Source organism: Anser anser (assembly GCF_964211835.1).
Source record: "Anser anser genome assembly, chromosome: Z".
In the NCBI taxonomy this organism is placed as follows: domain Eukaryota; kingdom Metazoa; phylum Chordata; class Aves; order Anseriformes; family Anatidae; genus Anser; species Anser anser.
In genome coordinates, this window is record NC_139723.1 from 33753084 (window position 1) to 33774497 (window position 21414).

General features: G+C 39.4%; 1 protein-coding gene across 4 annotated transcripts in view; it reads right to left on the minus strand.

Annotated features, from left to right (window-relative positions):
- The window catches only part of LOC310889713 (E3 ubiquitin-protein ligase KCMF1), a 54638-nt gene that overhangs the window by 32043 nt on the left and 1181 nt on the right, over window positions 1-21414 (minus strand). Inside the window, exon 1 of one of the 4 annotated variants that reach the window (XM_083817603.1) lies at window positions 21055-21211. The exons of 2 other annotated variants lie outside the window; for them this stretch is intronic. In XM_083817603.1, coding sequence (XP_083673729.1) covers window positions 21055-21196 — 142 coding nt within the window. In that variant the 5' untranslated portion in view covers window positions 21197-21211. Of the gene's footprint in view, window positions 1-9961; window positions 10091-21054; window positions 21212-21414 lie in introns of those variants that run through there. One more of the 4 variants, XM_083817605.1, reaches the window with a different exon arrangement.

Below are 21414 nucleotides of genomic sequence, written 5' to 3' on the forward strand. Positions count from 1 at the left end.
AAACTGGGATCTGGAAACTGAAATACCCAGCCCAGTAATCTCCTCTGACCCTACCCCTTCTATTATAGTAAACACTTTCACTTCCTTATGGAAGCTTTGTTTTTCATTTTTCTCTACTTTAATTTTTATGTCAACTGAAATTCCCTACAAAACCCCCAAGCACTTGAAGATAACATATTCCCGTTAGCATGGTATCTTTCACCAGCTGCCAATCTTCCAACATTTCACTGCATTTACCTTATATTGCAAATACAGCATGCATATTACAGATTCAAGAAAGTCAGATTATACTGGATGCATCCATATTAATCACAGGTTTAGAGAAAAAAACAGGCTCTGGAAGGATTCACTTTGAAGTGAGGAACAAAAGCAAACAACCAACCGAAAGAAAAGACTGAACAACATGTGACAAAGATTTAGATAGTCAGCATCCAATTCTGACTGGCGCAAAATGCTAATTAATGACTTTTCAGAAAACGCTTGAGTGAAATCCTCTTAGCCCAGAAGGAATTGCTATTCAAGGAGAACTTTTGAACACAGAGTAAGAAATAAACATTTTAGTTACATTTTAAGTTTTCAATTCATTACCATAGATTATCCCATTTCTTCCTCAAATTCTCTTCTACGTTGTTGCTGCTACGCAAGTACTCACATACACTGCCTAACATATTAAGTAAAAATTTCCTGCTCACTGACAAAGGCTGGGTTTTTTGTTCTGCCCTTTAAATGTAACTCTGTTCCACTAGAGGGTAGCATTGTGCTAAAAGCTAAAAAGGTTCAGTTCATTCTACCTTTAACTACCAAACTCCAAATTCTGAAGGCTTCTTCAACAGCATTCCTTTGCAATGTCAACAGTCACAACTTTGCATTTTGAGTGAAATGAATCAGGAGATACTTGACAGTCTCATTAATATTTTTTTTTTCTCCTTTAATACAAAATTCTTACTTATATATCAAATCATTCCACATCTTCACCTAATCAAGGCCAACAACTTCAGGAAGATATTGTCACACCAGCATTTTATACAAAGGATACTGGATACTAATATATTTTTAAAAAAGCAATCCTCCCCCACACCCAAACTCCTTTGTCACTTTGATCCTGACAATCAAAAATTCTTTGCTCTTATGACAAACAAAAAAAATAGTTTTGCTAGGAATTATCATCAAATCAACCTCTGCTGGGTTTAACGGAGTGACCAAAGAAGGCATATGATCTAATTTCATAACGGGAAAAAAATGCTGGACAGACATGGTTCCAATGTTACGTATGTTGGGACTAATTTGCTTTTACAATTGCAAACAAAGCTAAGGTGTAAAATCAAGTAAGATGTTCTGCATGTCAAAAACCAAAATTACTGCCCTGGATAGATATAGATTTGTAACAGAGCAAAGGGGTTATTCTGCCCCACACACACACTCTTGGCTGCCCAAGACACTATGGATTTTTAATATTATTTTGATTGCTCAATAATCTGTTCCAGATAATTTTTATCTGAGAAAATGTTTATACAGCACACACAAGACTGTTCAGACCTACCAAGAGACCTCAGAAGGAACATTACACAAAATTTACGGCCTAAATGCGGCAAAATCTTGAATACGTTTGTAAGACTGACAAATGAAGCAAGACAGGCATTACTTTTTTCAGTATTTCACATAGGAAAGCACAGAGGCTGAACTCTACTCACTACTGGACAGAGAAAGACCACAACTTTGACGTTTTTCCCAATGAAAAGCAACAGCATTTGCCAACAGCACTCAAGAAGTAATTTAAAACCTAGTTTAGATACCTGAAGCTGGAGACATATGATCTGGGAACAAATATAACACGTGTACAGCATGAGAACATAACATGTGTACCTCAGAGAACGTATGCACAGCATGCAACTGGTTCCCTTCCTTTCATAAAGCTGACTGGCTTCCTGCTCAGGATGGACAAGATTTTAATGAGGAGAAGGTAATGGTTGTCAAGTAGAGCATGTAAGTCATCCCTTAAAAAAGCAAGCTAAAAGAGTTTCAATAGATGTACTTTGCAAAGCAACAGTATGAAGGGCATACCCACACAATGCAACAGATTTCTTAAGTATTAATTCTCTTCAAGAGCTATGCCGCCAGATGCAGCATTTCTTGCATGTCACCAGGAATCTGTCTTTGAGAAGGAAAATCTGAAGTCATTAGTAAGACTCCTCAGAACTTCACCAGGGCAAGAGATCTATGCAGCATGAGACAAAGAACACAGGAGAACCTGGCAGGGTTTTTTGTTTGTTTCTGCTTATAAAGAACATATAACCGTACGTATGCCATACAGAGGTACTAGAACACGTTCCTATCTCAAACAACAAACTTCTAAACTTTTAGCAATACTCTGGATCTATCACATCCTTTAACTTTTAGAAATTAAGTGGACAAAATTCAAGGCTCCTGCCTTTCACAACTACCTTTCAGAAATCCCAACTTCAGCATGCAAATGAAAAATAAAACATAGCTGACCCATCTTTTACGGTATAAAAGTCTTCAATCTGTATAGTGCATTTCATTTTTATATTCTGAAGGTCGTAAGTAACACTCCTTTTAATATGTACCTGATAATTTTCAGTGTAAGATGTTCTTTCAGTGGGTTTGTTTTTTAATAAATTTGCTTGACATTAACCATCTCATCTGTAGTCTACATGTCAACCTCTGACCTTAAAGCAATAAATTCTGCCCAATTTTTCAGTTCCTTCTGGGACTGAAGCTAGGAAAATATATGCCATTTGATACCATTAAAAGAATATTAAGCCAAACATTTCTTACTTTAGTATCCCCATCTCTCAACGCAGTCACTACTGCCAAATTTGAGAGGTTAACTTATAGAAACAGCAATTTTTGTTGTTCGTGTGAAAAATTCACCAGAAGTTCAGCAAAGCCAGCAAAGTCTGATTTTAAACATCTTAAATGTTTTCCAAATCAGACTACAAACACAAGCATCAAGGAGATGTACTACACTGAGCATACTCCATCATTCTTGCAGCTCCAAGTGCGGAACAGAAAATCCACACACCGTGTCCTATAGCTACTCGAAATAACTAAAAATGCTCCATCCCCTCACGCATCCTGTGAGTAACAGGACTGAACATGCAGCATCTTCCTACAGCAGTGTGTAAGAGGAAGCAGCCAGACTAGCACATCTTCAAAAAGAACTAATAGGACTGAAGTTGCTGACAGAGATGATGTAGACTTGCATTTGGGAAGAAATGGGGGAGAAAAGGAAGAAGTCATGGCTGCATCAGCCCAGAAGGGCAAAAAGGCTTTTGTTTCCTGAACTGCACCCTTCCTCCCTCTCCATAGGCTAGAGCCTATGGGAGCCCCCAAGTTTTGTCATCTCCCTGACACTGACAAGTTTCACAAAGTGCCTGGTACTCGTCTAGAGCTGGCCTACGGAGGGAGATCACGCAGTACTGCTGACCGACCCTCCAAGTTTCACCTTGATCCTAACACACGAGTGCCAGCAGGCTGCCCAAGGAAGTTTTTCCATTTATGCTTTCATATCCCACATTGCGGAACCTACACACAGAAAGGTTTAAGTCATCTAGTGCATTAGTAATAACAGACAATTAGTAAGTGCCCCAAAACACACTCAACTCTATACAGAAACCACGTGGCAGAGAGAGCAGAATGGCTCCCCACAGCAACAATCACCTATTTGCCTCTACCTTTTCCCCTCTGCAATTACCCAGTTCTTTGATCACGCCTTCCAACTGTTACACCACAAGAGCCTTACACAGCTGATTGCCTACATACTGAGCTCTGCTTCAGCTTCAGAAGACCACATCCCGTGCAGTCAGGGAGGACTGTCCCAGACACAAACTTGTACCTGGCCAGGTAATTAAGCAGATTACCTTGAGGCCTGTGTGCAAGGCATGATGCAGTTGTACTACTTGGCCTCATTCTGCTTTCTCCTAACTAGAGTTTGCGAATGTTATAAGTCATTCATTTCTATTTGATTACACAAATGGTTTTAATAATGCTGTACTAGAATTAGCCAAAGAACAAAATAACCATTACAATAATATACGTTCCCCTTAAACACCACAAAAAACGCACCGAATACTGACAGAAAGTCACTCAATGTTTCACTCCCCCAGATCCAACTTTGAGAGGGAGGCTGTAATATCTAAATGCAACAATTCAGGCTGTTTTTATTCCTCCCAGAAACGTCCTTGAAAACTACCAAATTACTTGTACTTCAAGATCTTAATAAAAAAAAAAATCAGAAGCAGTTCTGATACCAATCACGCTGCCCAGCAGATGGCATCACATCACACCAGTGACATTTACGCGGCAGGTCCAAGAACAATTTTGCCAACATTAAAGCAAAAATAAATGCGAAGTGCAACATTTTTTAAAAATAGATCCCAGAAACAGCAGTGGTTTCACTACTACAGCAGTAGCTGAAACCGATCAAAAGAGGGAAGTTATTTTCTTACAACCCCAGGCAGATGACATAACAGCTATCTCATAAACCTTGACCGTGAAACTTTTTCTTTTAAATATCACCTTTTCCAAAAGGAAAAACAAAGAACAGCAAAATCAATATAAATTTACTGAACACTGTCCAAAAAAAAAAAAAAGTGATAAATTACTCACATCGTAATGTACATTTGCCCAACTACCAATTCACCAGAAAAGGTGATACGACACAAATACTTCTGTAAGATGAGCTTTAACTATTATTCATTCTGTCTTGGAGTAGACGAAAACAGGTTCTGCACACACACCCATAACCTTGATCAGTTCCCAACAATACTAATCATATATTTTCTCTGCACAAGAAGAGCAACCACATCCTTTCTAAACATTTCTCATACAATCCTGATATTCTTTCATCTCTTCAAATACACCTGTGGGACATCATGAAAAAAAAAAAAACAGGAATTGCTCTAGGAGCTGCTGGAGACCTTTAACTTGCAATGTAGACATCATTTTACTGAGAATCACTGTATAGTCTACGCTCCAAAACAACTACTTTAATGACAAGCAAGGAGGAATACTTTTGCACCCTCCCTAACCAGAGAATGACAAACTTATCAATACTGTGGAGGAAAGGCAGACAAAACACTGCATATCCCTGTGCCAAAATACAGAAAGCAAGCATGGATTAAAAGGAGGATTTTAACAGGCTTGTAGGAGTCCTGGGCAACCCTCCCAGGTAAGAGGAGAACGCAGCTGCAGGAGACCAATTCTAAAAACATTTTTTTTTTTTTTAACTAGCCTACCCTGTTTCTGTCTAAGGAATTATTTATATTGTTTAGCAAAAACCACTTTGAAACCTCCTACAATAATATTTCCTATGCCTTCTGTTTTATTATTTTTACAAGTTACTGCAAATACCACAAAAGACAAACCATTTTCTCCCAGATACCTTAGAAAATAAAAACAAAACACCTTAAACGACAAAAAAAAGTGTATTAAATACCGTCCTAAATAGTGAGTTGTGTGCTTCCTACCCTGATCAGGCTTTTCGCCAATTGTTCCTTGAATTCACTGAGAAAACTAGTTTATAGCTTTAAGCCCTGGCCTCTTAAAGCACACAGATGTCGTCACTGAGAGTCCCACGGACTTCTGTATTTTTAACAAAAAATGTTAAATGTCTTCTCAGATGAAAATATTACAATTAACATATCTAAATATTTAAAACGCAGCAAAATTCTTAACATGTCATGAGAACTGATTCACAGTCAAAGGCGTGCTAGACATACCTAACAGACCTTTGAAGTAGAACCAAGAACAGCCTACCCTGCAATGACATATGATTGAGCAAATTTGGGTTTCTAACTGAATATTTGATTTAAAAAAAATGACAAAAATAATTTGATTTTCGATTTGATAATTTGATACAAACTTTGGTAACGTTTTATACGAATCTTATCCTTCAATTAATATAATTTAATTTGACCTTCAAAACCATCACAACGTGAAAGCCTGCTAAAATACTGTAAACACATTAAAATTAAACAAATTTCAACACATTTATTAGGGCACAGAAAGTTTTTAATGTGGCAGCAAAGGAACTGGCACCAGACACAATCTTATTTAACAACGCTGTTAATCTGGAAAATGGCACACAGCATGTGAATTCTATTAACAGAAAAATACTTAAACTGAGGAAAGCTGTAAACAGTGCCAGGGCTAGAAAATAACAGCAACAGCACTGGGCTGTTACTACTTATCCTGTATCTAGTAAAATCAATAGCAAAGTTTCTTATTTAAGAGACAGAAACAAGTTCCTGAGTTTCTTTCAGGCTAAAAAACAGAAATATGTAAACACCAACTGAAAGGGAACTGGGATGGGAGGAAGAGTATCACACAAGAGTTAGTTTTATCAGTGTTAAAACCGTGAATAAACACTGAGCAAGTTCTGAAGAGAAGTTAAACAGAAGAACTGGTACTTCTCTGTTGGGCCCTGCAAGAATTAGATGCAGTCTTCTCAGAAAACACCCTGCATATTTTGATTAAGAGTGTTATTTAAGAAGAGTAACAACGAAATAAATAAACCACAACAGGTAGAACAGGACATGTCCAATCAGGCACTGGAGGGCACCAATTAGCATGGCTCAGCTGAGCAGATGAGTAGAAATACTTTATGGCTTGACAGCCTCAACTCCTTTTTCTATGAGCCACTGTTATAGACAGGTAAGAGAAAAATATCAATATTCAGAACACCTGGAAGAGTCAAAGTTCATCAGCTTTCCCTGCAAAATTTTGCAAAAGGCTTAGCAGAAATTAAATACTTAATCAAGGTACACCCTGAGCGTAGCTGTTGTGTCCAAATGATATACTCAGCTTGATTTATTTTTTTATCTATCAGACTCACTCCCAGCCCTCTTATACTTAAAACATTTACAAAATAAGAAAAGCATGGCAACCTTTTCTCCCATCCAGCATAGAGAAGAGGTAAGATTTAGCACAAGCAGCAGTGCAGCAAGCACGTAGCACTGTCTGGGCAACCACAGGGCTAGAAGGAGAAGACAGAGGTTTTCAAAAACTCTCCCAGTAAATGCCTTGTGAGAACACGACCCATGATAGCCAAGACTTACAGGAGAAATTTGCACAAAGTGGTTTGGAAATGCGCAGGCTTTTCATGTCAGGAAAACAAAACCTGAAAGCAGCTGGAAGAGGGATGGAAAGAAGAACAAGTGGTTCTCCTCCTCACTGAAGTGTATCGGCAACATCCAATACACGGCAGGCAGCTGTAGCTAGATTCCTCCCTGTTAACCCACCAGGTTTATAGCGACAAACACAGTAACACTTTCTAATTTACAGCCTACTTTCAACATCACCATGGCGCAGAAGAAATTTACCTTTCCTTAACACCACAAGAGGTCTCAGAGCTTATAAAAATAATCCATTTTTTCCAAACACAAAAGAGAATGCTAACATGAACGTGTTTTTAAAATGGCAATAGGAGGTTAAAATCCTACAGCGTATTCATTTCAGTAGTGGCAGTGTTTTACTCTGGGCTCTTCCTCAGGCATTTTTCTTACTATGAACATAAACCAACTGCCTTGCCAACCACTGCTACTCCAACTCTCTGTCACAGGGAACAGCTTCTCAGGCAGATAACATGCCTGCAGAAGCTACAGTTGATCGTGATGAAAAAGCTGAAAAGTGCTGTGGGAAATGTAGTCTCCCAAAGCAAAAAAAGGTTTCACACCTCCTTCAGTCAAGCTTTGAATCTGCTCCATTACTTTCTCCCCTTCTTTCCACTTCTTTGCTGATTGTTCATACGTTCCCTGGATTGACAACCCAGACATACCAAGTGCCTACCTTGCTCTTTCTTCCTCTCAGCAGCCAAAGCTCCTTTTGCTTTATTACATGATTTTTTTTCCTTCTCCTGTTATATCACATACACATAAAGAACCAAAGGTTATCAGAGTATCATCTTCTAAACACTTCCCTTACAGACCCATCCATTTTTTTTATACATACAACCAACTTATTTTTCAGAATAATTTACTAACAACCCTAACAGGGTTGTGTCAGAATATGTGGAATCAGACCATTTTCCTAAATAGCTACCTATTACTAAACACTCTAAAAGCCATTACTGACCTACAAATCACAGTTCATGAATCTTCAGTAATTATTGCTTTTACTGTAATAAGCTCTTTTTTTTAAAAAAAAGAAAAAACATTTTTTATTTTTAATACTTACATTCAAACCCATCCTTAAATGTGATTCTCAGGAAAAACACCACACAATTGGATTTTTAATCTAACACACTAAAAAAAAATAATCACTTGGCACATATGAAAAAAATTCCCATGTCTGCCAAACCAGATACAAAGGGATCAATTTACTGCAGAAGGTACAAAATAAGCTCATCAACTTCACTATGATTGTGCCATAAAAGTCCCAATCATATTAAGAAATTTAAGGATAGGAAAGGAGAGTTCATTACTATTCCTAGAACAGAAAATAACCACCCACCATTTCAAAGGAAAAAAAAAAAAAAACAATCTGTCTAGAAACTGAAGATACACTTAGATCAGTATTTAAGGAACCTATTTTCAGCTGAGGTAGGAAGGGACAACAGCTGTGAAGGAGGACCCTTAAAACAATTACTGTGGTTTCAATATAGCTGTTCTGTTTAGAAATATATACTATATATAGAAACACTAAAAGATACACTAAAATCAAGACAAAAACAAAAAATAACAAAACCCCACAAATCTATTATTCTGTCCTGCCATAAGCCAATCTCTCAAATCCCCATGATAAATTTCAATGAAGAAACTTCCTAAGCTCTCTCTTCAACCTACACCACAAGAGTCAGACAGGTACCACAGTTTCACCACCTTCCTTCAGAAAAAAAAAAATAAAAAAAACTTTCTGCAGCCTTGTGTCCTTCCTCTGAATAGGAGAGAATCAGTCACTCAGCCTTGCTATAGAACATAACATTCAGGATTCAACGACATCAAAAACATATACAAAATTGCATTCCCACAAAGCATCAATAACCAGATGAAAGAAGTCTGAAATTTACAGTTGCAAAGCAATACTTACTAAGGGAACCTAGTGTAATGACTGTACAACAATTATAATAAACCACCAAACTTAATTCCCACAGAGATCTAAAAATGTGGAAACTAAGTTTTAACAAAAAAGACAATTTTTGAAGATTAGGCAATTTTTTAAAAATTAGAATAGGCAGTAATTTATAGACGTTTCACATTATTTGCTGACCTGAATACAAGAATAAAACACATACTTAGCGATACAGCATTTTACCAGAGCAGACAGATATGCTGCATCATAATTTGAAGAAAAAAGGAGAGGTAGTATCAAAACCGACTAGGTCTCACTACGTGTTACTGCAGGCTCATGTGCCACACTGCAGTTACAAAATGCAAAAAATAGTATGTTAATGATTAGGAAAAATCAGCTGTACAAACAAGTCTGACAGATCTTCATTGAGAGAGTTTTATAAATGATCTATTAGGAAAAAAAAAAGAACTGAACACTATAATATAAATATAGTACTGAAGAAAAACCTAGATATAAAGCTGGGGAAGGCAGAAAGACAAGAGATTTTCACTGTGTTACCTCACTGCTTCTTCTGCACCTCAGAAACAGATATAGTTCAGTAACGACACAAACACACAGCTTTCTTTACATTTTCTAACTAACTTAAAGTTCTGTTCTCCATTTCCTACCAGACTCTGCTTGACCACTAAACTGCTGAGCTATCTTGAGTTCTCAGGTGCTTGTGAGAAAATCACTCACCCTCACGTGCACTTCTTCAAACACAAATATTTTTAAGACTGCCTCACTACACAATGCGTTGGATTCTTAAGTCTGGCTTACGAATGGATGTCAGAAACACGCAGCTAGTTTTACCAGGAAGACAGCACAGCCTCCTAGCCTGCAGACACCCAGGACAGAGGTTGGGTATGAGCTTGAAACTCTATCCGTTTACCTTAGCAGTTCTCAAGGTGGTGTCACCGGGGCGCAAGGATGAAGAGAGACCTTCAGCCCATCCAGTCAGAGCCATCTGCAGTATGGCGTGTCTGCGCTCCTAGGACAACTTTAAGCCAACTGTTATTTTAACAAGTTTTCTGAGCTCTCCGTAGATGGTTACACCACAGCAGCTCCTACAGGAAACAGTAAGCATTAGCTGCTTTCCTTCCAGGGTCTTCTGCATGCACTAGAGCTGGCACCTACCTTACTCCTCTGATATACCTCTCGGCTGACCAAGTCAGCACTTCATACCTTCCTACAGTTTACAGACCCTACATTAACTTTGTATGACACTGTCATACGTATATTATACATACATATATTATACATACATGCATTTTATGTGGACCTTAATGTCCACATAAAATGTATTTTACAGGCAGAGGCTTGAAACATTTTTGTTTGTTTGCAAGCATCTTTCAGTACCCACAAATACCAACTTAGAGTCAACGGTCCAGCCAATAGAGTCAATTTTCCTTGGGTACAACTGGAAGACACTTTAGGATCGGTACAGGAGGAAAACAAAAGGATTCACAATCCTATTAATGCACATGCACATTCTTTAGCCTTCTTGTGCCCTAAGGTCTGCTTTGTTTTGAATATAGTTTATTGGATCATTCAAAATACTTCCTCTGTAGTTTCTCACTTATGAGACATTCCTCAGGTTCCCAGCAGCTTCGCTAGAGTTCCTGGATCAACAGGAAGAAACTACAGTATGGACCTTTACAACTGCTATACACTGTCAAGACCTCCAAATGCTCAGCACCATGAAAAAGCATGCAGGCAGCACCTTCTTCCATATTAGTGATGTTTAATGCAATGACACATCCAGTTAAGAAAGTACCTGCTTCTTCAAAAGTAATGATTTATGAATTAAAGAGAAGGAAAGATATGTTTTGAAGAAGCTCGACACAAAACAGTGCAAGGACTATGAACAGTATTCATCATTTGCTGACCTGAAATATTAGCGCTGAAACAATACATCATGGCATTCCTCAAAGCCAGAGTCAGGAGTCTTCGACCAATTAACAGCCTGGAGTACTTTATTCTTGACTAGACAACTGTACTCTGGCACGTAATTCTCAACAACACACTTCTTCAGCTCTGTGGTCACCCTCCTTGCATTCTTAATGCTTCCAGGAACAAAATATTAACTGAGCTAGTTACAGTAACTAGCTCCAACACTTCAAGGCTGAATAGTACCACAATAGACTACAAACTCCACCCCCTCCAAAAAAAATATAAAAAAATATACATATGAGTGGAGGATTTTAAATGTGACATCATCAGTTAAACCTGAAAATTTGCTTCCTGCAGATCCTCTGCTTCTAAATAAACGTCAGGCAGCAGTTTGGGATGCAAACCACTGCAAGTCTGACCAGTAAGAGTCAATTAATCTAAAGACATCCTTCACTTACAAAGCCACTCTTCTACAGCAAAATCTCAGGCTATTTTCTCAGCCCCCCATGAGAATCTTCCAGAATAGGACAAACTTGCTGTTCTCTAGATCCTCCCCTGGCAATTTGCAGGCCTTATGCCAAAACAACTGGAGAGAAGATCACAGCATCCCTTCTTTCTGCAGCCAACAGGGCAAATTAACTTTTCATCTTTACATGTAAATAGACAATAACCAAGGCAGAAAAGTGTTAGAAAATGTTATTTGACATAATTGTGTACCGAGACACTCTGCATAGTTTTCACTCTGTCTTCTTAAATTTGTAAGGTATCTTATTAATGTAAGTAACAAATGCAAGTCTATACAAAACAACAAATAATCCTGGTCGTTGTTTACAGCAGGAGTAACACACTCTTCCACCTGTATAGTCAGAGATCAAACCACGCCTGCTGGCATTCTCATCTTATGGGGGACAAGTATGAAATTAATTTCATGTGAGCAATCTTATGCACATCTAGGTTGGAAAAACAAGAATGTTATGTGCACAACATCAGAAGCAGTGCAGTCTCTACAGTTTACTTTTGCCAAGTTCAGTCGTCTTTCTTCGAGGGCATCCTGAATGTTCCTTCTCCATCTTACTTCATTTCCACAGCCAGGTTTAGGGAGAAAGACGACTCTGGACATATGAAAAAAATAATACTAACAATAATTCAGGTGCTAACGGACTCACATTTAGTTTTGGAATGTATGGTGACGAAGTCCAAAGAAACTGCAAATCGCAGTGGTAAAGCCATGCTTGTGTAGTCGTGACCTACGTTCCACCATCGTTACTCCTGGCAAAGCTGTTCTCATCAACCTGATTTCACCAGTGAACTACAGGCTGCCTCTCACTACGTACATTTTCCACTTGCAGTGACAATCCACAATTCAGCTTGCAATTTTGCATACACATAACAACTGTGCACTTAACACCATTTGTGTTAAGCACATCTCCTCATTACCACCCATTTGAAAAGCACATGCAAATAGTTTCAATAATGGAAGCATTTGCTTTGTTGAAGTGAAAGCGAAGTGATAGGACCCTAAGCACAGACAAGCCCTTGTGTCTAAACCCCAGATTTCTTCAGAGCCTATTTCATTCTAACTATCGTAAAAAAAGAGTCCAACCAAGAAAGTTATTTATTCAGACTTCGGCAATTTCAAATTAAATGAACATTAATTTCTAAGCATGCAGCTAATACACAAAAAAAACGAGTTTTTTTTTTTTTAAGTTACAAAAAAATACACTGCCATAGATTTGAACACTATTCCTTGTCAGAATTATTTGTATGGAAGCAAAGACAAGCTGACAATCACAGAAGTCATTATACGATTATAACCTAATAAATTCCTGACCTTGAAAATCTTGCACGATCTATTGCTGCTGGGGCAGGACACTTGAGGTAGGTATCCAGAGAATATCACAACTTCAACAGCTCACAGCACTGCTATCCAAACAGCCACATGCAGGACACCTCCAAATAACCCTACTGCCATTCCAGGCATGTACCTGGATATTTGCTTCCAGGAGCTGATGTTGGGTTCCTGCTATATTATTAAGCATCTGAAGAACAACTCAGTTGGTATGTGGAAGTGCAGAACTTTAGAAACTGGTTTAAAATTACAATTCTGATATGAATACTGATATTCTCAAAGAACTTCATCCCATCTGTCCAATTAATCCATGCTAATTTCCAGACCGTTTGTACATAAAGACTTCACCTTGCCCTTTCAATTTTCGATGGTAAATACAATCAAGAGAGCTGGCCAACAGCAACACCCCTCAGACAAGAACACTGGCTGCTTTAGTATCAATAAGTTAACACAAGTGAGTCCATATATGCCACCCACACTTGCAATCCACTGTTAATGAAAAGTTTTTAAACAACGGCCCTCCTCAACAAATACTGTAAGAATGGTTTGGTGTTACCTGGCAAGGAAACACTTTCTTTTTTTTACTCCTGAAGCTGTCTCATCTCATCTGAAAACAACAAAATACGTTCATGTCTACAACAGCCAGAGAACCCACTGTCTAGAAACATTTTGGAAATAGTTATTTTCTTAAACAGACCAGAGTTCGTTGTGTTACCAAGAAATAACTAGAGCTCTGTTTTTCAAAGAGGCTCACAGAGGCAGGCATTAAACTTCTGTTGCATTCAACTCCGACAGGGGCCTACGGCATCCACAGACCTTTGTGAAAATCGTCCTCTTTAGGAACAAAAGTAGGAGAGAGACAGCACAGCAAAGGGAAAAAAAGAACAATGACAAAGAAATAAGAAGGTGACAGATAAAAGTTCAAAGCCAAAAGGAAGGAAAACAAAGAAGAGAATTCATCCTACCAGAGACAGCACCTCTTGTCAGTCAAGACAAGAAACATTGCCTCCCAAAAAGAATCTGGCACCAGGACATGGCAGAAGTGATGGGGGAAGACCAAATCTGACCTGAGATAAGAAAGAAAATGGAGTTATGATCCAGATTTATATTTTTGAAACTTCACCTGTTACTTCATCCATATCTTGCAGGATGTTTTAAAAAAAATCTATGTTTTTTTTTAAACTGATGTCTTTCTTCAGCTGCATTTTGTCAGTGATTGCACTGGGATGCCTCAAATCAAATCTGGAGCAATACTTTGATAAAAATGTGAAATTCTATGTGAATACTGAATTAAAAACAAATCAGGGGGAAACCATAGGAAGTAATAGCTGGAAACAGTGTATGCCACTGAAATGTTCCAGTGAGTCACGAGCTCGTAAGAATGGATTTGGACCTATAAATCTCACTGAAATGGAGTACAGAAACACTAATCCTCATTTTAGTAGAACCTCCTTGGTGTCTTCAGGAAAGGGAACTCTCTACCTGGATCCTGCATGTGCAAACAGAAGAAAACATCACTGGTTCCCGTGTCCAGGCTTCCTGTTTAATCATAATAAAGATTAAGAAGATTTACCCAGGTCTCCAGCTGCAAATGGGAGCAACTTTAAAAGCAAGTCTCCTAGAAGCTCCATATAAAGCAATCACGATGAAGAGAGTTAATACATTCATGAAACTCATTGCAGGGTGACAAATGGATAGTAAAAATGAGAATTCTGGTACTTGGCCAGATCATATACTAGGACTAAAAAAAAAAAAATTATTTAAATATCTTAACATTAAAAAAATACAAGTTTCATGAAACAAATCCAACCTCCCCCTAACACCCAAACTACACTCTCAAAACAGGTAACATGTATATTTTTCTCCAAGTACTTTGGAGGCTCCAGTGAGTTCTACCCGTACTTAAAAATGAATCCCAACTGAGAACCCATGACTTCCAGTGCTAGAAACCAAGTGATCACCTGTATGCACCTTTGAAATATTATTCTGAGACCTATGGATAAAGAGAAATCACAAGTGATCGGAAAATTGTACTGAAGCTGAAGACATTTATATGATAATTCCCCACAACTTTAACTTGGGACAGACCACACTCATCAATTTTGTAAATGTCAGTAACCTAAGACAAATAAAACTTTTTAAACTGCTCTAACCTGAAGCCTTGATTTACACACTGTCAGCCAGTAAAGCTACTGAGCTTTTCTCTGTGCTCTTCACTGAATTCAAAAAAGACCTATTTCACAGTGTCAAAGTTTATTGTAATGTTGTGCAGGGATGAAGATGTGAATAACCACAAAGACCATAAAAACAAAAGATGATAGGAATAAGTTCAAACCAGATGTTCAGGTGTTGCTTCAGGGACAGGTAAAGGAACCAAATGGGACATCAGACTTGAGATATTCCACAGCCACATTTAAGTCTGAAATAGTCACAAGGCCTGATGCGTGAAGTTTAAGATAAAAACCAAAGCTTTAGCTGCTTAATCTGGATACTTGTTATCCAGACTCAAGAACCTTCACTGAAAAAAGTTCCACAATCTCTTTACATACTATATGAAAAAGCACTTATATTCAGTTTTCATCACTTTCTTGAATATATTAAGTATCTCCTTCTCATATTAGGAAATAAGAATTACAGACTCTTATACAGAAAGGAGTCGAGTCATCTGAGGTAAACACGTTGCAATTTCTATCCATGCAGTAATTCTTCCTCACACATGTCCCGAGTTGCTAACATTACTCTGAGTTCTCTGAACTCGGTATACCCAAGCCGCATAGTGCCTTACAATGCCATTTCTGTATGGGGGACTGACATTTCTGCCTCTAGTTAAGCTTGTAAATCTCTTCTCCATTACGACTTCATTTTCAGAACACAGCACTACCAAATCTGCCCATCTAGTCTAAATCTGGCAGAGGCAAGAACGCGTCCTGCATGGAGGATTTAGCCTCCTAAGTGATTCCAAGAACAAAAAACATGGAAACTCAAACCCTTGCTGGTATTAAAATACAGGCATCTGAGTATCAATCCGTGATCCAAATCCACAGGAGATGCAGTCTTACACAATTACACGTCTTCCTAGAAAAACAGCACCTCGCTCAGTGCACCAGGGCCAACGGTGTTCAGCGAACAACCAGATACCCGTTTTATCATCACGGGGTCAGCCTGAGCCTTTATTTACCACACACTTTTAAAAATTTGCATCGACAATGGGTTTTCTGATACAGAAGTGCTTACAGGGAAAAGGCAGCAAGATTTCCATGTAGCATAAATATCAGCGAATTAACTTTCACAGCACTTCTAAGCCACTTTTTTCCCCATTGAAACTGATGGAAAACAAGACACAGATTAAAACCACAAACCTACCAAATCTACTTGCTCAATCTGGGATGCCAAAGGATCATTTTTTCGGAGCATTTGATTTTCTCAGGTCAGGCATATTTTCAAAGCTGATCACTTAGCTACTACAACTGCAGGTGTAAAAGCTCAGATCCCCCGAAGCCCAAGTCAGGCCTTCCTAAAATAAGGAACAAACATCGAGCAGCCACCTCTGTATTCTCTCTTTGGTGATTTGCCTAGCCCTCCATGTGAGCTCTGCAGCGGAGGAAGGAGGTGGGGTTGATCCAACTTTCCACAACAAAACTCTGCTGTCACCACCTCGACCACCCTTCCTTTCGGCAGCACCCCTACCTGCTCGCTCCCCGTACGGTCCCAAACGGGGCCATGCTCTGACACACGGCAGCCCCCCAGGCACCCCAATGGGGGCTGGGGTAGCACAGAGCAGATTATACACAGCTGTGTAATTGCACAATGCGGATACTCACAGAAGCCTGGATTAGAACCATCCGCAGCCAAATTCTGACATATCCCAGCTCCCGGGGGGCTCAGCGGAGCGCTCTTCTTCAAAGGTGCTGCTGTGTCCAGCAGCTTCTTAAACATATTAACACTTTCTGTATTAGTCATTGCGCTTAACAAACATAAAAACGGAGTAACTGAAGCAACAACAACGACACAACTGTGAATAGTGACATGAAAAACTCTCTCTCAAATGGTATCAGCACTGTAAATAGGCAAAGTACCTGAAAAATTACTTAAATAAAATCTTTTAATTTAAGATGTATCAATTTCATTTGCCCAGTACTGCTCACAGAACTTGCGTCTCTCTCTGCACACCTCCCCAGAGCCCCTGCTAGTCACCATTAGCTCAAACAAGCATTTGTAACCAAGAGTTATTTAACCACTCTTCTCCCCACACGCACACCCAGTGATGTTAGACATATCATAGTTCTATACCCATTTTTCTGCTTAAGGTGTTGACCACCAACCTTTCAACACTGACCATTTAAATTTAATTTTTTTTTTTCGCTGTCTCCCATAGAATGATCCATGACACTAATTCTTACCACAAGCCTGAGAGAAAAAGTGGTCTCTCTCTACACCTATTTTTGGAGGACCTTGTTCACATACGCTGCAGGGACATCATCATACTGGTTCACATGCAATATGCTTCATAAGCCATCATCCATAAACCTTTTTTCTTCTTAAATGAAAGTGTAGCTTCCTCAAAACCCGAAAATACTGTGGCTGTTAAATATCACTGAGGTACCCAGATCTTTTTTATTATTATTATTAAATGATGACTCAGTTCCTTGCTGAAAACAAACAATAGTTCAATAATAAAGCAAATTACTGTGATCCAATATTTTGAATCACATTTGCAGCTGTTCAGGTTTAACATTAACATATTGTGTGTCCTAGACATACTCTTACTAGATAAATTATCACGCCAGTGCACATTCAGGTATTGTACCAAGTTATAACTGGTCTCACAGATACGTTTCTTCATTATTAAATGCAATACTCCATCAACGCAGTGCCTAGAGTACTTTATATGAAAATTGTGCAGTTCCATTACCTGAATTAAGAGTTTTGCATGCAAAAGTACATTAATTTTGCATTTGGTGGCAACTGTATAACTGACACTACATGAAATATTCACAGTTATATATCAGCTGCCACACGTTATTTGGCTTGACAGAAATTTGTAGTTTCACTCTACAGCTCAAGTACGATACACATATGGTATAATTTGGAGGATCAGGTGTTACTCTAGTCTTCAAAACCTTTATTATGGATAACATTTTATGTATGTTTTTTATCCTGACCATACAGAAAATGTTATTGGCCCAGACTCCCAGTCTTTCCATGGTACAGCTAAAAGACTGGAGCTAATGCTGCCCTGACATTAACCATTCTCAAATGGTTAGCACATGTAGTTCTCGAGACTTCTAGGATGCATTTATTTACCCTCCCATTACAAATAAAGAACTGACTTAAGGTTCGTACCTTATTACCACCCACTTGTAACTTTTCTTCACTTGGAACTGAGATTACTTGCCTTGCAAAGCTCTGCTGATCCGTAAGAAGTGCTGACAAACGGGCACCAGTAAAAAATAAACAAGCAAAAACACACACAGAAAAAAAAAACACACTACAAGCCACTTGCACTGCTACTAGCTTTTTGAAGCTTAAAGAATACATCCCTAAATGCATATAAGAAACAAACTATGGAAGAGAGTCGGGGAGGAGGGGTACAGAGTGTGCAGGAGATAGAATCGAGTGTTGCCGGGAGCCCTCTGGAACTGCTGGGACAGGAGAACAGAATCCAGCCCCTTGTACGACCAGTAATGCTGCAGCAACCCAGTTTTACAAAAGATGTGCAAAAGAGGTCTTCTAATGATATTTATGGGAGTTATAATTCTGTTTTATGCTGTCCTGTGTGCTGTGCACTGTTGTACGAAACAGTCATGACTCGACGCACAGCCATAGAAAGAAGATTTACAATATGCAAAATACCTTCTGCTATACTTTCCAGAATATAAAAATTCACCTGTCTGTTCCTTGTAGGCTGCCAAGGATTGCACCACCACTCACTCCCAAACATAGGGACTAACGCAGAGAAACACAGTGGATCACTCCTGTAAAGGGAATGACAAGAAAACCAAGAGCAGGGGGTGACCTCACCTTGTGTTCTACCAAACCAAAGGCAGGGAATAACCAGTTTCCTAACACCAAGTCATAGAACAGGGATGGTTTTAAAAAATTAGAAATAAGTAGTATTAGCAAAAGGTGGATAAACACTAACAACTACTCTTGACAGTATTACCACAAAGCCTCTGAAACACAGAATGAACATTTCAAGGAAGAGGAACAACAAATCATGTTATACTTGTGCCTATTTTCCTGAAGTGGGGAGAAATGTGAGCCCAGAGCTCACCTGCGAGAAGCAAACACAGTGGAAAGGGAGACTGCAGTTCCATTTTTTCTAAAGGGTACAAAAATAGTTAAAAAAGATGCAAGAAAATCTTGCACTTTTCTAAGTAAAACTGCAGTTCTTGTAAAAACTGCATTTTTATAGACAATTACACCGAAGAAGACAGTCAAGAAATCCTAATGGAGTGTCAGCTTAAATCTCCATCTGATGCTTTTATGGCCTATTTAGGGTCCCAAGACTTTGGGGTACCAACTTCTCTAGCATTTACCCTACCAGAGACATCCCTTCCCATCACGCAACTGGTACAGCGTTCCAGATTCTGTCAGGAGCAATCAATAAACCTTGTTTGTAACTCAGAGGAGGGGTCATTTTTAAAGGGAACACACAGAAAAGGTGTCAATTCTAAAAACTTGCTTTTCTCCCTTGCACCATATTCTACCAAGACACATCCTCCCGACTAAGTCGCATTGGATCAAAATTGTCAGCTGTGAATGACATTATACAGACCTGCAGCAAGAAGTAATTTTTTGTGAATATTTCACTTCTAATGATTTCTGTATATGTAACAAAATCAGGTTTCTAAGCCTCTTTTCCAGAAAGTTGGAAAAGCACGCCTCCTACATTAAGAGGAATTATTCTAACCCCATAAGTAAAGTTGACTAAAACAAAAGATCCGAAATATGAAGTAAAAGGACTAGCAACGAGAAATTAAGCTAGATTTTTATAAAAATCTATCACAAAGATGCAGCAATACATGTCCTATTTAATTTCATGGTACTCTCATGGTTTCAGTCATGCACATGCACACACACACGCACACTCAAAGAGTCTACATCCACAATGTGAAATTACCAGAATTCACGCTCGCCAACCGATTTTCTTTCCTTGTAAGTGAAGTATTTCAGTTTTTCAAAGTAAGCACAGCTAGAAAGAACAAACACTGAAGAATCTGGTTCAGAAAGAAAATACTAAGCTTGGTTTTGTTAAAAATCACTCCTAAATACCAACAAAGCCAGTATCCAAGCACAGGGATATAACTCTCACTGCTACAAACAAAAATTGCTGCCCACTAGGGAAATTTATGATGTTGCCTCCATCAGAAACGTACTTGGAAGGAAACCTCTTACTTTCAGATTTTCCCTGTCTTAACAGAAAGGCTGGTCAGGACTTTCTATATTTCTAACTTATTTTATCAGGACTTCTTAAAAAAGACACTAAAATACCACAGCAAATACCACAAACTTCGAAAAAACAATGCCCATGCACTTATCTCTGAAAAGCATGAAAACAACACACGATATTGCTTCCATAATTTTTACCTGTTCAGTCTAGAAAAGTTTGCTTCCTACTACTGTACTTTAGAGAGTATCGTTGCTACAAACACTATCAACAGACTTACAGAGCTCATCATCACGCAACGTCACTAACGAAAACTCTGTGATCAACCCTCATTACACTCATTATTTTTCAGCAACTGCATCTTTAGTCACGCACAAATCCAGCATCTTCATCTCTGCCCTCTTGAGAAAAGAGGTATTTCATAAGGAAAGGAGGTGGGTGGGAGGAGAGAAAAGGGAGAGCTGGTTTGGTACCCATACTAAATTTTAACTTCACCAAATAAAAGATGGCTTGTGGATTCTGGCAAGACAATTGTTTGATAAACAAGCGTGCTTACTCGCGTGAAGAAGAAGCCTGCAAGCTATGTGCAGGCCGTACACCGAAAATCTCCTGCGCGCTGTTGTCCAGCAGCGAGCCACCGGCTAGAGGCCAGCCACACTACCCACCAACACCGAATTCTCCTGTAGCGTTTCTGCCGAAACATTCCAAGACTGGGTAAAACAGCCGAACGAGATAAGGGAGAAAATGGAGACAGGTGCTGGGCTAAGTTCCTAACATGGCAGAAAGTTGTATTTTTCAGGTGACCGGCCGCGGCTTCGCGGCGTGTTTCCACGCTACGCTCGAAGCGCCTTACCTGCTGCGAGACAGGCTGGGGGAAAAAAAATAAATAAAAATAATAAAAAAATAAAGAAACGGAGGGGTTTTTCTCCTGATACCACGTAACCGTCCTTTTTCTGCTCGAGTCCCCCCGTTGGCTTTCGGTCCTCCCCACCCATCCCCTTTCCCCCCCACAAGCTCCCCCGCAGCACCCGGCAGCCCGGCGGCCTCTCTCCGGCCGCCACCGCCGCGGGCACCACCGGGCGGCCCCGGGGGCTACTCCCCGCCCGCACCGCCCCTCTCTCTCCCTCTCCTCCCCGGACACGTCGGCACCGCGGGCCGGGCCGGGCCGGGCCGGGCCGGGCCGGGCCGTGCCGAGCCCCCGGCGGGCCCGCAG